Source organism: Puntigrus tetrazona, chromosome 23, assembly GCF_018831695.1.
Source record: "Puntigrus tetrazona isolate hp1 chromosome 23, ASM1883169v1, whole genome shotgun sequence".
Classification (NCBI taxonomy): domain Eukaryota; kingdom Metazoa; phylum Chordata; class Actinopteri; order Cypriniformes; family Cyprinidae; genus Puntigrus; species Puntigrus tetrazona.
In genome coordinates, this window is record NC_056721.1 from 6,338,164 (window position 1) to 6,354,009 (window position 15,846).

At 38.6% G+C, this 15,846-nt stretch overlaps 1 protein-coding gene across 4 annotated transcripts in view; it reads left to right on the top strand.

Moving 5' to 3' along the window:
• Positions 1-247: 247 nt before the first annotated feature.
• Positions 248-15,846, top strand: part of foxp1a (forkhead box P1a) — a 31,575-nt gene continuing 15,976 nt past the window's right edge. Inside the window, exons 1-3 of one of the 4 annotated variants that reach the window (XM_043224353.1) lie at positions 248-646; positions 10,928-11,079; positions 13,577-13,669. In XM_043224353.1, coding sequence (XP_043080288.1) covers positions 10,942-11,079; positions 13,577-13,669 — 231 coding nt within the window. In that variant the 5' untranslated portion in view covers positions 248-646; positions 10,928-10,941. Of the gene's footprint in view, positions 647-10,927; positions 11,080-13,576; positions 13,670-14,167; positions 14,304-15,846 lie in introns of those variants that run through there. The other 3 variants (XM_043224352.1, XM_043224354.1, XM_043224355.1) reach the window with 3 other exon arrangements.

Below are 15,846 nucleotides of genomic sequence, written 5' to 3' on the forward strand. Positions count from 1 at the left end.
GGCACGCCGCGTCTTTCGTTTAACGCGCGAGAGCAGCCGCGAGGTGGAGCCGCGCGCCCTTTAAACGCAATTTTTCGCGCTCTCCGCTTGCCTGCGTCTCCGAAACCTTTTACTCCCGTTCGCATTTCACCAGATGGGCTCCAGGCGTCTTCCCCGCTAGCTCGCGTTTATACGGTATTGACGAATGCCTCGCGGAGTGAATAGTATCCAGTCTAGTGCGCAACATTATCTATTCCTCGCTTCTCGCGCGACGACGCATTACAGCCCTCAGCAGGTGGACGTGACGTCACGCCCCAACAGCTACTCCGCTCCCAAACTCGCCTCAAAAGCTCGGTTCAGACACGGCCCACGCACGAAAATCATCAAATTGATCTTACTTGCCGATTGCAATTCAGCGCTCGGCGCAAGCGGCGGCGCACGCTCGCGAAAATCCAGTCTCGCGCTCCGTAAAGTAGTCCCTGGGACGCGCACCGCGGAAGAATACAGTTGTTTACATTGTGCAGCACGCGGCGGTGTGGCGGCCAGCGCGCGGCTGCGCGAGCTTCATGGGAGACCGACACACCGCGCTTTCCAGCTCGCAAAAGTTCGTTCCAGGGTCGCCGTTAAAGTTTTCGTTTCTGTCCGTCGGGAAACCGTTTCATCCCCGGTAAGTGTGTTATTTCCATCAAGTTTCCTTCACTGCGTTTATCCGTGATTTACACTGCGAGGTTGATTTGCTAGTTATTAGCCTGATCAGAACTAACGGCGGCGCCGGAGGAGCACACAGGAGGAGCAGCCAATTCAAAGCTCTCCACACTTTTATCTCCGTTTATTTAGTGTTTTACAACAGGCAATTTGCCTTGAACAAAGTCGCTGGCTTTGGTTAAACTTAGTAATTGTCGCAGCACCCGATTTAAACCCCTTATGGGAGTGTTAGCTGGCTAACATGTGCCTTTTGGTTCGGTTCATGTGGAGAACAAAAACAGGCAGAGTAACTTCAGTTCAAGACACTGCGCGCAGCCTGTCGTAAATCACATCCAACCTCCAAATCCTCACGGCTTTTTAAAAATACGATTACAAAACAAATATTAACAACGCGATATATGGATATTTTACATGTATATGCGTGCGCACAATCTACAAATACATACGTTTTGGATTGTTGATGATGCAAAATGTACACACACACACACACACATACATATATATATTCTTATAATACAAATGTAATTTGTTTAAAGTGTTTTTTTTTTTCCCTGAACATCGCCTTTAACCATTTTTTAGCTCCACACTATAATTATGCAGCCCGTATTAGAGTGTTTGTCAGTGGGCATTAGTCAAATCTCATTCAATTGAGTGTTAATCCTAACTGGGTGGTTTGATTTTGGTCAGCAGGTTTAAACAGGGACTCACATGCATCCTCTCATAGAGGTGTGTTACTCTGGTCTCGTCTCACAGCTGAGTGAACTCCCTATCTAGACTGTATTTTAAGGCACCTATTATGCAAAGAAGCGCTGCCTAGGTGGGTCGATGGATCAGTAGGTTTTCGCAGCCAGTATTTTAAGTCTACTCGGTTTCATAATTTTCCACGAGCGTACCAAAGAGTTAAAAAAAAAAAAAAAAAAGTTCGCCTCGGTTTCATTGTTTGATTTTTGAAGTTGTTGAAACTACAACAAACACAAAAAAGCTACGCCCCTTGACAGGTTTCGTTTCTCTTTTTTTGCCTCTGAGCGTTTACAATTCAGTTAATCATTTGTTACCGCTCTTTACAGGCATCCCACCCAGTCTGTCTTTTTTACTTCAGTTGTCTGTTCTTAAACCAGGTGTTGCCTGCCTTTAGGATCTGGTTCCCTTACTTTACGGGTCCATTGTGAAGATCTGTCCATTCAGCACAACTGAGGGGGAAAAAATCATTTGTTAGTACAGAGGGTTCCCAAATTATAATTTTTTTAATGCCGAATTCTTTACACGCACAATATTTACCTGAAGAGCTCGTCTGAGATTTTAAGTTAATATTTTAATAATTTAATGACACGTTTGCATGTCCGCACTTTTCTGATGTCACATGATATGCAAGTCAACAGACAATGAATGGATAATTAATACTAATAGAGTAGGCCTATGTTTTGTTTAGTAACTTGAATGAAGTAATTAAATGTATAGTGCAACCATGGCATGAGTGAAATATGAACAGATTTTTATTACAGCTAAAAATTGTTCGGTCATGATTTTTGTTAAAAATATCTTTAAGTAGATTTTGGATGTGTTCAAGGTTGATCGTGGTACAGATTTGTCAGATTGCTCGCACGTACTTGGGTTCAGTCTTCACGAGAACGAGCCAACAGCACAAGTTACAAAACAAATATTTGTCTTCTTCACATTGTCATTCAGACTCTCAAGCTTTTAACATGTCTAATCTTCAAGCTTTTATTGTGGTTTAATATTGGCATGCTGTAAACGGCTGTCCACAAAAATGTTGGCAGATGTGCTTATGTAAATTTATAAAAAGCACAGTGAACCTAGTGCACATTGTTTTTTTTTTTTTTATTTAATTTATTTATTTTCCCAAATGCATTCCCATTTCCAGCTCTGAAAATATGGTATTATGAGCGGCACACATATAAAAAAAAAAAAAACAACAAAAAAACCACAGTGCCACTTTTTGCTCTAAAATATCAGTTAGTTTTGATTTTAAAAATGTACTTTTTTATAAGATTGGTTTTCATCTTAATTGTTTAATTTAATGTTGTAATGGATTGAATTAGGCTCATGTGCTTTCACATGGTGCAGCGTTTACTATACAGAACCACAGTTTACTGAGAAACTACGCAATATCACGTTTATTATTGCAGATGATTTATTTGCTCTGTAATGAAATCGCACTTATCTTTTATGCTGTAGTGGCAGCTGTTTTTGCGTAGCTTCTCGGTGAACTGTGGCTCTGTGTAGTAAATAATGCTCCAACTGAAAGCATTTGAAAATACCACATTTAATAACATGTTTTTACTCCAAACTCACTTCATTACATCAGTTGAGTGTTTGAAATAAATCCTTCTGGGAGACGATTGGCTTCTTAAACAGAATATGGCAAACAACATATTTTGTAGTATTCTATTCTAGGCTATGTCACTATGGCATTATTATATACCGTGTTATAATCAAATCATTTTAAATAATAATAGTAATAGCGCAGTTAAACGCATGCAATGTTTTTGTTTGCAGAAACATATGAATTCACGTGCTTATTTACTCATAATAAATATACCCAGAGCACATGCATATTTATTGTGTAAACAAAAACTTATTTTGGGTGCAATTAATCACGATTAATCCTTTGTCACTAACTAATAATGATAAAACCCATAGCGTTTCTGCAGCGAGAGCACCCTCTGGCCTCTGGATGGAGATCAGCTGCTGATCACCGAACGCTACACGTGATAATTGCAGCCTCTGCCTTTATCTCGATTTCATTTCTATTTACAGTGCATCCCTAGATTGAAGTAATACTAGCTTCCAACTCCCATATAGGAAACCCTGCATTAGTACATTCTTCTTTCAGATCTTACTCCTTCAGGCGCTTCTCCGCATCCTGGAGCTTTGTCATATCGTTAACAAACCTGTGATGGCCTGTCTTGTGTTTCACAACGGTGTTATTGACGAATAGCTATTGGCCTTTAAATAGCGTTTATAAAGCGCCTTGTTTCTCTGTCACTTTTAGCGTCTGACTGAATAATGCGACCGTCGACAGATTTTTCTCCGCTTGCATAATAACAGCTTTAATGACTTGCGCAAAAGCGATGCCTTCTTTCTAAATGACACGACTTCCCCCCCACCTCCTGCTACGCAGTGAATAAGATCAAGTCAGGGAACCGGTAACGCCACCGTCATAATTCGATCGATGATTAACAGTTTTCTCGACATGTCTAGATAAACACCTTTATGGCATATCATGCTCAGACGTCCTGCTGTGATGGCTGACTGCCTAATAAACAACAGTCTAGTACCTAAATTGCTGTATTGCACTCTCGAGACGAATGATGTGATAGTTAAAGGGAGCGCCGCAAGCATGAGAGAATGTAGGAGTGAGTGTAATGCGGTTTGTTCTTTCCGAGGAAGCTGCACGTGTGGCTCTCCTAGGCGTGGATTTGTAGATGAACGTGACAGTTATTTCCTTTTGAGGTGGGCGTTTTAGATTCGGTTTCCCCTTTCTTACGTTCTGGCTTCACCTAGGGTTTCCCCTCAGGTGAAGGGGTTTCAGATGAGTGACCTAAAACTGAGCCAACTTTGTTGTGGCTTGGTGGACAAGGTGACAGGTTCGTTCTCGGTTGGCGTTATACCTAGTCTTCGGTGTGGGTTACTTTTCATTTTAATTTTAAAGTAAACGAAACCAATCGCTCGATGTGTATGTGCGCAGCTATCAGTTTCTGGTAAATAAGCACAAGTTTGCTTTGTTGACCGGGAAGTGCGTTGCCGAAGAGTCGTGAGAGAATTTCTTGTCACACCGTTCTGTCTATTGGTGTAATCTATATGGAAATGGGGATAATTCTGCTGCCCTATCTCAACTGACTCGCACGCCTATTCAAATCCTCCGGAACAGTAAAGTGTGGTCGTGCTGTCTGTGTTTGCCATCCTGGAGAGTTTGAAGCATGCGCTTCAAACCAGAATATTAATTTCTATGAATTGTTTTGAATTAGGTTAGCTGTGGCTAATTGGAAATACTGTAGGTTTCAGTTTTAGCAAGTCTCAAAGTGAATGCAATTGTCCTTATGCTGGCATGCTTAAATTCAGTTTAAGCAAACTAGTTTAGCTGTTCACTCTTTACATTTCTATTATACTGTTCAAGAATTTGTGAACGGTAAGACCTTTTTTGAATGGCTTTTGCTCACAAAGGCTGCAGTCGTTTTTCAAAATATAACATTATTATTATTATTATTATTATAAATAAAACATTTGTGACTTTACATGACTGACTGAATCAATTTTAAGCAATTGAATTTAATTTCTATTTGCTCAGAAGTATTAAATAATAAAAATCAATTCCATTACAGGCCATGATGGGAAGCAATTATAGGCCTATTTGTTATTGGCCTGAGTTTTCACATTTGTAATATCGTTCATTCTTGGGATTTGTTCTTGAATGCCGTCGTTCAGAAATCAAGAAGGTCTCCTTGTGCACAGTTTGTCTCTCATTTCTTTACATAAATACATTTTTAAAAAAAGCAATACTCTGTATGAAAAGATAATATAAAGATAAAGGGCATTTGTTTGTAATCTGCACACACTGTAGTTTAAAAAGTTTGAATGAACTTGACAAGCCTTCATCACCCTCATGTTCAGTCTCTATGTGGAAACCACATCATTTCCATCTCAGTAAAGTGTATTTACATAGTAGTACACCTGAATGAAAAGCAGGCACTATAGCAAACTGCTCTCTGTACTAAGCCTGTCACACATTTTCAAGATAATATTGTCTGGTCCTGTAATTTCACTGATGCAGCCTGCCTATCTTTTACTTGGCTTGTATCTGTGCAGTGTGGTTTTGTGTATCTGTGTAATTTGTCATGTGTTCGTAGCCAGGCTATGAAATGTGATATTGTATGAGGGCTGCCTCTTCCATTATCTCAGAAACCTCTCTAAAAATAGATCCATGCATCCAGACACCATGCTATAGCCTACTACAAAGTGCCATTAGCCCCTTCTTTCTGCCAACTGCTCCCAACAGCCTCGTCCGGATGAATGAACTCTGCTGATTTTTAGCTGTCTGCACATTCAGAGATCGTTCTTAGACCGGTCCAGCAGCATTAAAATGTTTTGAATGAAGTGAGAAAGTTGAACACAGTTGTCAAAAAACCATAACTCTGTTAGATTTTAGCCTTCAAAAATAAGCCTGTACAGGTTACAGGTAAATGATTGATTGCTTTGGAAACTTCATGGAATACGGATGTAATGTGAAACACTCTGGTAGTTCTGCTGGCAGGCACCTGCTTGAGTCATTCCTTGTCTTAAAGTGACAGTTCAACCAAAACTACGTTTTGTCATCACTTATTCACCCTCATGTTGCTCCAAACCAGTATAACTGTTTTTTTTTAACAGTGGAGCACAAAAGATATTTTGAAGATACTGTTTTTGTTCATAAAACAAAAGTTAGTAAAGGTTAAAGGGGTCCAAAATAAATCCCTCCTTTTTGTATTTTTTGTTTTCTTTAAAACACGTTTTTGGGCTGCACCAGGTTATGACATGGAGAGAAAATGCTAACAAAATTGTAGTTTTTGTGAAGACTTAACAATAAGGAATCGGGACATCTGCAGACCCATCTAGTAAATCCATTTCAAAAGTTTATTATTTGTATGTGCCGATTTAAACATTCAAGCAAAAGAAGAACAAAGACACAGTCAAAACTAGTCACCAGAGAAGTTGTCACTCGTTTAGCCGGTGAGTCCTGCACTCCAACACTTCATTACTTCATCAGTCATAGAGCCCTCAACCTCAGGGGCATCCAACTTCACTGCAAGGCGGCTAAGTTCATCACCTAAAAACAGGAGCGGACATATAAGTGCAAGTTACAGTAAAGTCATTACGGTTTACAAAGATCTGTGAAGTAATGACATTCGAGGAGGAAGAATTTATAAAGATTGTGTATAGACTTGTGCCCTGTGAAATTTGTTGCTTTTCATGGTTTCCTTTCTTTTTTGTTAGACTTTTATTCAGAGCATATAACAGTTTGGTCAATTAGAGGGTATGGTGTCAATCATCCCTCATCTGATGGAAGTAAAAATATCATATTGTCAATTAATATAATGCGATATATCATAATAATGAATATGCATGGTATTGTTATCGTGGGCACTTCAAAATACAGACAATGTTTATTAAAAATGAGTCAAAACACAGTTGTTACCCCAGAAACCCCATTAACAATGCTACTTTCTAATTGAAATGATTGAAATATCTATTTTGGTATTCGTAGTGTCCTTCATTCACAGCACCAAATAAATTTAGACCCAATAGGCTATTAATTTTTATTTACATTAGGGCTTCATTATTTAACACCGGTTAATAAACACGTTAAAATCAAAGAAATTATAAAATGTTTATAAAAAGCTTTTTTTTTTTCCTGTGTAAAGTTTTGCTTTATTGTATTTAAATATTAATTTTATATATATATATATATATATATATATATATATATAGAAAAAGGTGTTAAACCTGTTATGCTCTATTGCGACAGGACTTTTTTTCCAAAGAAATTTCAGTATTGTAACTATATCGTGATAAAAGCATTAGCAATTAATCGCAGCGTGAAAAATAGATACGGGCATATGTCTAGTCAATTATTTGCCAAATATATTTAACTAGTCAAACATTATTTCTTTCCCCGGACTCTTTATCCAACATCTTGCTGTAATAGGAGGGCTCTTTTTCCTCCACACATTGCTTCCCTTTTTAAAATATTTATTTGTCTAGCGATTCATTCCTAGACTGCTCACAAGGTGTTTTTTAAAATCTAACTCGTTTCATGTTCAGTGTAAATTTCTGTAACAGAATAGCCTGAGGCCGCTATTGATGAACTGGTTCTTATTTTTCGTAGCCGAGGTGGAAAACACACAGATACGTGCTATTAGGGAGAATTAATAGGTAGACTGAGTCTGATGAGTATGTTTTCTTTATATCATTACTTGGTCTAGTGAATTGATTAATATTCAATCAATACCTAGAAGTAAACAACATTAGACAGCCATGACTGGGCATATTAATTGTCCAGTTGCATTATGGGTGATAAACCCCACCATCCTCAGACCTAGCCATAATTCAGCAACAAACAGCCTTTATTTTTGTTGACGTTCTTGCTAATTGTATTACTCTAACTCGGTTTGAGAGCCACGTCTTGATGCTGCATCACATTAAGCACCTTTAGAGCTTAAGAGTGTGCGTTTATGACTTTGCTTTACTCCCATTTTGTGTTATGTATCAATATCTCCTCATTGAGACTTCAAAGGCATTCCTTCAGGTTGGTGTATGTTTTCCCTTCCTGACAGTTGAAGTCCTCAGAGGCTTCACCTCTCCCCTAAAATCCTCATGTTTGTGTTGCTTGTCGGCTAAAGTTTGTGTCTATGGGAAAATGAGGCATTAGGAATGCAGAGAAACGTTCACGAGATGAAGGCCTATCATCTGTGCAAATAGACCGATGCCAGTGTATGTCAAATAAACACGCACAAAACATTCTTCAGCAGTTACACTCTTGACGAGCTTTTGTTGCCTTTCATGTTTCTGACAATGTAAGAACGTTTAACCCAAACAAACTTGCCATTAGCGTTTCTTTTAAACAGTCAAACAGGCCGATACTGGTTCAGATTGGCATTTCGTAGTTGTTTCTAACACATCTATTTACAGCAAACATGCCTGGTGTCAGCCTATGACAGAATGCCACAGCGTAACTCACAGATTTGTGCATGAATCATACGCAGGCCTGTTTTTTCCCCCACATTTGTGGACCGGTTGCATTACAATGTAATGCTGTCATTATTTACAGTGTATGTTTCAGTGCATGTTTGTCATGTTTTTCATGTGTTTTTTCAGTTGTTGAATATTTGTGCAATCTACATCGGATGCCATTTTGCTCCTTCGTTCCATTTTATTCTTGAATGGATTTTCTGCACGTGCACACACTTTTGTCTTTATATAAACGGAGAGTACGGTCCTGGATGCTGATTGGCCAATTCGATATTTAACCACCATCGCTGTTCGCCAACTATTCAACTTAATGCCACATAAGAATGCCGCTTAATGAACTGATTAAAGCCATGGAGAAATGGAAGTAGTGAGTGACAATTTTTACTATATAGAAGAAACAAACTAAAAGGGCAGTGGATTTTCACGCGAGCATGCAGTCGATTGTAAGAGACCTGATAGAACTTTACCCATTACATGTTTGGTCCAAATCTTCCTTGCTCATTTTTTTTTTTTTCACGGACCTCAACGGCACGTATACAGCCCCACAGCAATCTAAAATTTGTCCTTCGTTCTCAGTGAAAGTGCATCTCGGTGTCTCTGCCAGCCGAAACAGGCAGCGGCTGTGTTAGCAGCACTAAATAACAAGCACTCAAATCCCACGAGCTCTGTTCTGGTTCACATTCATGTCAGGAGAGGGGTTGCTTGTTTGTCTAGAGATTTTCTTCGCTGTTTACTCTAGCTGTGTTGCTTTTCGAGCCGTTCCCCCGCCCTTCTCGGCTGTTTACATAAGGCCCTCCCTGTGTATTATGGCACCTGCCAGATCTGCAGATTGTACCACCTGGTTAATGTTAAATTGCTCCAGAAGGAAGATGTGTTTGTTAATAAACACCGAACCTAGGGCCCCAGTGTTTACTGTAGTCATGGTGGCAATCAGTTATTTAACAAATATCGGCCCCTGCTTCCTCGTGTGGGAGAGTGTTTAACTATGTAAGAACCAGCGAATGTTCAGCCAGACGAGGAAGAGCTATACGAAGCGCTTCATGAAGTTCTTTATATAACTCTTGAGCTTTCATATGACCAGTTCATCTTTAAATAAGCGGTTTCTTGCTATCATAAGGTTGGGATAAAAAAAGAGAACTGTAAACATGTCGTCGTTTTTCAACTGTACACATAGCCCACGCAGCTGTATTGTCTAAAATGGTTTATTTTAAGCTTTGTGGAAAGGCAGGCAGACAGGTTATACCGATATTCATAAGAACCTGACTTTTTTGTTTTCTGTATTGTGTGTTTGCAGTATTTGCTGAGAAGCACTCAACAAAAAGCAGCTTAAGAATGTCATGTTATCAAATATATATTGTTCACTAAAACTATATTGTTCGTATGGTATATTGTAATGATTGATCTTAATTGATTGCAAATTTTAAAAATGTTTTACATATTATGTGCACGTACTGTGTAGGCCTATATTTATGTATACATTAATACACACACACACACACACACACACACGTATGTATTATGAAAAACCCTTAGATTTAGAAAGTTATGTATAATTTATAATTTGTTTTCATACATGGCTATACACAATACACATGCATAGCTTATAGTACATAAACACAAACACATTACTTTGAATGCAATTAATCATGTTTTGCAGCCCGAATGTTATCATGTGGTCTTTGTGATAGATATGTATATAAAGATATGTATGCTCATTGTAGACTCAAGTGTTGTCTTTTACTGCTACACTATGTATGTTTTTTTGGGGAGGCTCAAACTTATGAGCCACAAGTTATTTTTTTGGTGTAAAACCATGACTGCTTGATCTAGCATAGAAAAATCCCTTACAGAATTTTCAGTGCAAATCAGGGGGCACAGTTAATTACATATTCATAGTTAATTGGAATAATTAGCACATTAAATTAACATTCTAATTACTAAACCAGCATCTATGATACGAAAAGCGAGGTAAAGTTAGTACTCTGGCCTTTTTTTTCTTTGCTGATTATATCAGGCTGTGAGGAATGTTGTCTTTGTTCGTGTCAGTTTTTTGTAAACACTCTGATGTGATCAGGCCGTTTCACACAGATGTTTGTCGAATTTAGGGAGGAAGATGCAGGATATTGATTGTTCAAGAGAAAAAGATATTTAACTGATTTCAAAAGGCCTCTCACAAAGAGAAGGTGCAGAGAGGAAAAGTTTTGATTCGTCTTCTATAACATTTGTCTTTTTGTCTGTTATTGGCATTACCATGTCGGTTGGCATCAAATGCTTTATTCTCAGAACTGTTTGTTTATAATGCAGCTATCATATTTGTGAACAGTACAAACACAAATGTTTGTGTTGTGATGTCAACTCTGCTGGCACGCATGTTTTGTCATGATCTAGTCTGTTGGGGGAGACAGAAAAGAAAGGAAAACGCTTTCTGAAGCATGCACTTCTGTGTCAAAAGTCATTCGATGGCAGCCGTTTAAGTTTTCACCCTCCTGCGTTTCAGGTTGTCATATCGACATGCAGGAGTCCAAGACCGATCAAACAACCAATAGCAGTCCAGCTGGGCAGGAAGGTCAGAGCTCGGAGAGCGAGAGGAGAGTAACCAGAGAAACATCTTCATCCCCGTCAGCCCCAGCCCAGACCCTTCAAGCACAGGTAAGAACTAACTTAAAACATATTAGCATCTCCCAAAAGCTTTGTGAGCCAAGTTGATTGTAGAGACCGTTAGTTGCAACGGCTCTACAGCCCTGCAGCTCTGTACAGTTACAGGTTTATGTCAGTGAAATTACTAAATAGAATGTGACCACTTCATACTTGATTGGTTTAATAATAATCCTAATGCCTTGCATTAGTACTGGGACTTCAACATGTGACCCTTTACTTTGAATGTGTGATTCACACCACTAAACCAGGTAAAGAGAGCTAGCCTATAAAGAATAAGTCCACTGTTGTGTAATATGTACTTTGTTTGTTAGTTCACCTAAAAATGGAAATTGTCATAATTTACTCTCCCTCCTGTCATTCCAAACACATCTTGGCATTGCAAACAAAGTTATTTTTAATATACTTATATATATATTTTTATTTTATTATTTTTTTTTTTTTTTGTCAAAAAGTAAAGTGCGCATGCTTCTCAAACTAAAACTAAAAGCAAACAACTGCTCGCTGAATTGCTGCAAAAGTAAAACACACGCTGCGCTTACGGACTATTTAATACCGAAGGAAAACGAGGAAAAAAATTAACTCCAACGATTCCTCCACCTTGGTGATACTGGCGTTAACCACGTGTTTACTAGTGGGGAAATTTTCTGTATTTGAATACAATTCTATATTCAAATGAGTCGAATTTGCAGTTAAATCGGAAGTGAATTGTGAAATCTATGCCAGTACATGAGACTGACGTGTTGAAAATGTTCCAGGAAATGCATTCTCAAAGTAATGAAGCTTTTATTGGTATGTCAACATTTGTTACACAATAGCCATGTTGCTTATTAGAAAAATTGAGCAATTGTGTGACACACCCGTCTTCGTTAAAATCATTGATGTGAATGCGGGGGCTGTGTGATTATAGTCCTGCTGTCTCTAAAAATCTTTATGCATGCTTTTATCTGTGCGTTAAATGATTGCACATGCTAAAATTGTGACAGCAGTGACAAAGTAGTGCAGGTTGATGTAGACCCACACATTCCCCCGATGCCCCCGTGTTCAGATTCCAGATGTATGAAGTCAGACAGCTGTGGGTTCAGGGCACCGTCTTGTATTAAAACAATGAGAGGCGGCTCTCGAAACGCTCCTGTAAATGCTTTCCCGTGTTGTTTTCATCTCCCAAGGATTACTGTGCCATGATCTCTCTCCTTTCCCTTTTCTATTCACACTTCTGTGTTGAAGTCTCCCGTATCCGTTTGGTCATCTCTCCACCCTTTTTTTTTTTTTTGAGAAGGGGAGTTCCACAGGGCCAGATGTTTGACCCTTCAGAGGTGTAAGAGGTCAGATCCGAGAGGATGGCCTCGCCGCTGTGGATGTTGTTCGTTTGCATTTCTCTTTCCTTGATTTCTATCTGGAGGGCCTCACAATGGAAAATAAGACAAAAGTAACAGAGTGAGAGAGTTGTCCTTTCTACAACTTTTGGAGACCTCTCGTTGCTTTGGCACAGCCGGGGTATTTACTTTGTAGCCGTTTCCTCTTGACAGCTGTTTTTTTTCCATTTCAAAAGGTGTATATTCTTCTGGTTTGTCTAAAGAGCAGGTTTAGATTGTCTCGTGCAAAGACTTATGCTAATATTTCTATTTATTTATTTATTTTTAAATGTTACCACGTGATAGACTTCAGAGGAATGTGAGATAGGATCCAGTCACCAAGGGACTGCTGCAGTTAATAGAGCCAAAGGTTGAATCCTCCGCACCTTATGCACTGGCAGTGTCAAAGCAGGATGTTCACAGGTTATTATTAAGTAAAAGATGTTGCACAATAATCACTTCATTTGTTCTGTGAGGACTTGTCAAGAGGCTTCATAGCTGTGATCATTTTTATCAAACCCAAATCAATCCCATAACGTCATTTGCTTGGATATATGCAGTTGTTCTTAAAGGGATAGTTCACCTAAGTCTCTCATCAGACCTCATGTATGGAGTTTTTGTCGTCGTTTTTTTTTGGTAAGCAAAGCTGTCTGTGTTTTGGATTAAACTATTTTGTGTATTAATATAACGTAAAAAGTACCTTATTCTTATGTTATTACAGAAATATTTGAATATGCTGATTTGGTGCTCAAACGATTCTCATTGTAATCAGTGTTTAGAAACACATGTTTTAAGTAATGGTATGTCATGTTAAGTAATGTATACTCACTGAACAAAATCATTCATTTAAATATGGAACATTGTGGAACATTTTGCATAGTAGTGTCTTTTGCGTTATACGAAAAAAATTAAAGTCGTACAGGTTTGGATTGACACGAGAGTCAGTATATAACTATTTCCATTTTTTTCTTTTAACACAGTTTGACTAAAAAAAATTCACTGTTATCAACGAATCTTGATTACGAAATGTGTTGCCATTGCATCCGTGTTCCTGAAAACAATATGAATAGTCCTGGGAGAGCAGAGCAGCTCAGAAGCCAATCAGAAACTTGTTATTGTTTTTTTGGCATCTTCAGGCGCTACAAGTTGCTCAACAACAACAACATCAGCAGCAGCAACTGAGTGGTGAGAAGTCCCCCAAGAGCACAGAAAAAGAGGCAGACACACAGGTAGAGCCATACCCTCCTCCACCCACCACACACACACACACACACCTCGAGAGAGCCGTGTTGTTTACTCTATTACACAAACCGACTTGTTTATGCTGCCTTCAACAGATCATAAAGAGATGGGGCAATCAGGGTGTGTTTTATTATTACGCATTGTTACGATGGAAGATTACGAGTTCACTTTTATTGTGTGTGTAGCCTATTGTAAAAGTATTTTCTGTCATGTCAGTTAACAGATAAGGCTGTATTACTGAAGAGAACCAGACAGCTGTAGAGCTTTAGCTGCAAACAAACACGATATATGCTACCCAGTGCACAGCTGCCGTTATTTATTCATCACGAATTGAATGCTTTGTACGTGCGTCTCGTGTGAATGTGAATGCAAGTGGTGAAACGAGGGTTCAGATAGTCAATAGTTCAAATCAACATGCCACTATGGCAAGTGCAAGGGGCGGGATTAATAGCCCAGGCCATGTGACTGGATTACATTAAGGTTTGGGATCCTAGTGAGAGCGTTATTGAAGGTGCAGTGGGTTGGTCATCGGGGTTGGGTAGATGAAAGATACTGGTGTTCTCTCTCGTCTTCAAACATTCTGCACAGCTCTCTGTTCCTGCCGCCCATGGAGTTATCAAGGTCTGTGAGTACCGAGATGGAAAGGGCAGAAGATAACGCTTGCTTTAGTTTGTTTGTTTACTGGATGTCTGTTTGAGTTCCTCTTCTTCTTTTTCTTAGGCAGTTTATTAAATGAATACGCATTTTGTTTTCCCACTCTGCTTGTATTTAAAATTAATGCATTTTTTCCTAAATTGCTTTAATTTTCTTTACTCTTTAACTTGGAGATCATCCATTTGAAATGAGTTTGTTGTATCATTTGTTGCTGACATTGTAAAAGAGTATTGGGTTTCAGAATTGTTCCAGACTCTTTATTTTCGGTCTTAAAAGAAAGTTATTAATGAAGTGAATGACCACTAGGGTCCGTGGTATCCTATCTGACAGGACTGAAAGCTTTCAATGGTCACTGGAACCTTATTTCTGTGACTCACTGTCTTTTGAGCTGTAATTTTATTCCCTGAATTACTTCTCTTTGTCTTTTTTTAAAGGCAGTGTTCGCAGAGCTGAGCCTTTTTTCCCCTCTTGTTTTTTTTCCCCTTGCCTTTGCAATTTATATTTACCCAGATGCACAGTGCAGGAAAGAATGTTATTTTTACTTTGGGCGGGGAACCACACCAAAATTGTTCAAGGTATTGAAGGGGAATAACAACGGGCTCTATTTGTTTTTGGGCTGCTGAAGCCTGTTGATTTATGGCTTGTGTTTTCAGAAGCGATCGCTTGTTGACATGCACTCACTCATGGGGAGTTGGTTCTCTGACACACTGGCAAGAACAATAACAACAACAAAACAATGTTTGGACTTGTCTGTTGTCATGGAGACAACACTCATCAGCGCTTACTGTGCCCCCGAGAGAGAATATTTACATTAATTTGCTGGCATGCTTATGTACTTCTCAAGACTTTTAAAACATTTCTTTGTTGAGACTCGAAGGCATAGCAGCATAGAAGCAAATGTTTCATTTGTTGTTTCTTTTTTTTTTTTGTGCAGTACTTCTGAAAATCAGTCTGTGCTCATTTGTAAAATATACCGTTTCTATTTAAGTTATTTGAATGGAAAATCTTTGCTCGTGTATACAGCATGTAGCTTAGCTGGTATAGAGAGAACGCATGCAGCAGGTTGCAAGTATCACGACTGAAGAAATCCCATTTCAGCCGAGTTGCGAGTTAGCAATATGAAATATTACAATAACAACAACAAACAACAAAAATAAACACTTATTTTAGTTGCATGCAGCACATGGCCAACCAGGAAAGCACTCGTGAATCAGTTGCAGCAGTTACTGAATTAATCTAAATCACTTACTGAACCGCAAGTCATTAATTTTAGTCATGTTTGACTGAACCAAGAGCTTCTAGGGCCTACTGGGTTTTGCTTTTCATGAGGCAAAATCATGCTGGTTGTTCTTTTGACATGCATTTAAAGATTCATAATATATATATATATATATATATATATATATATATATATATATATATATATATATATATATAAGTAAAATATATTTCCATAAATTTATAATCGGCTTTTATGAATATTGAGTTTTAGTTTTCCAGCCTTGCATTT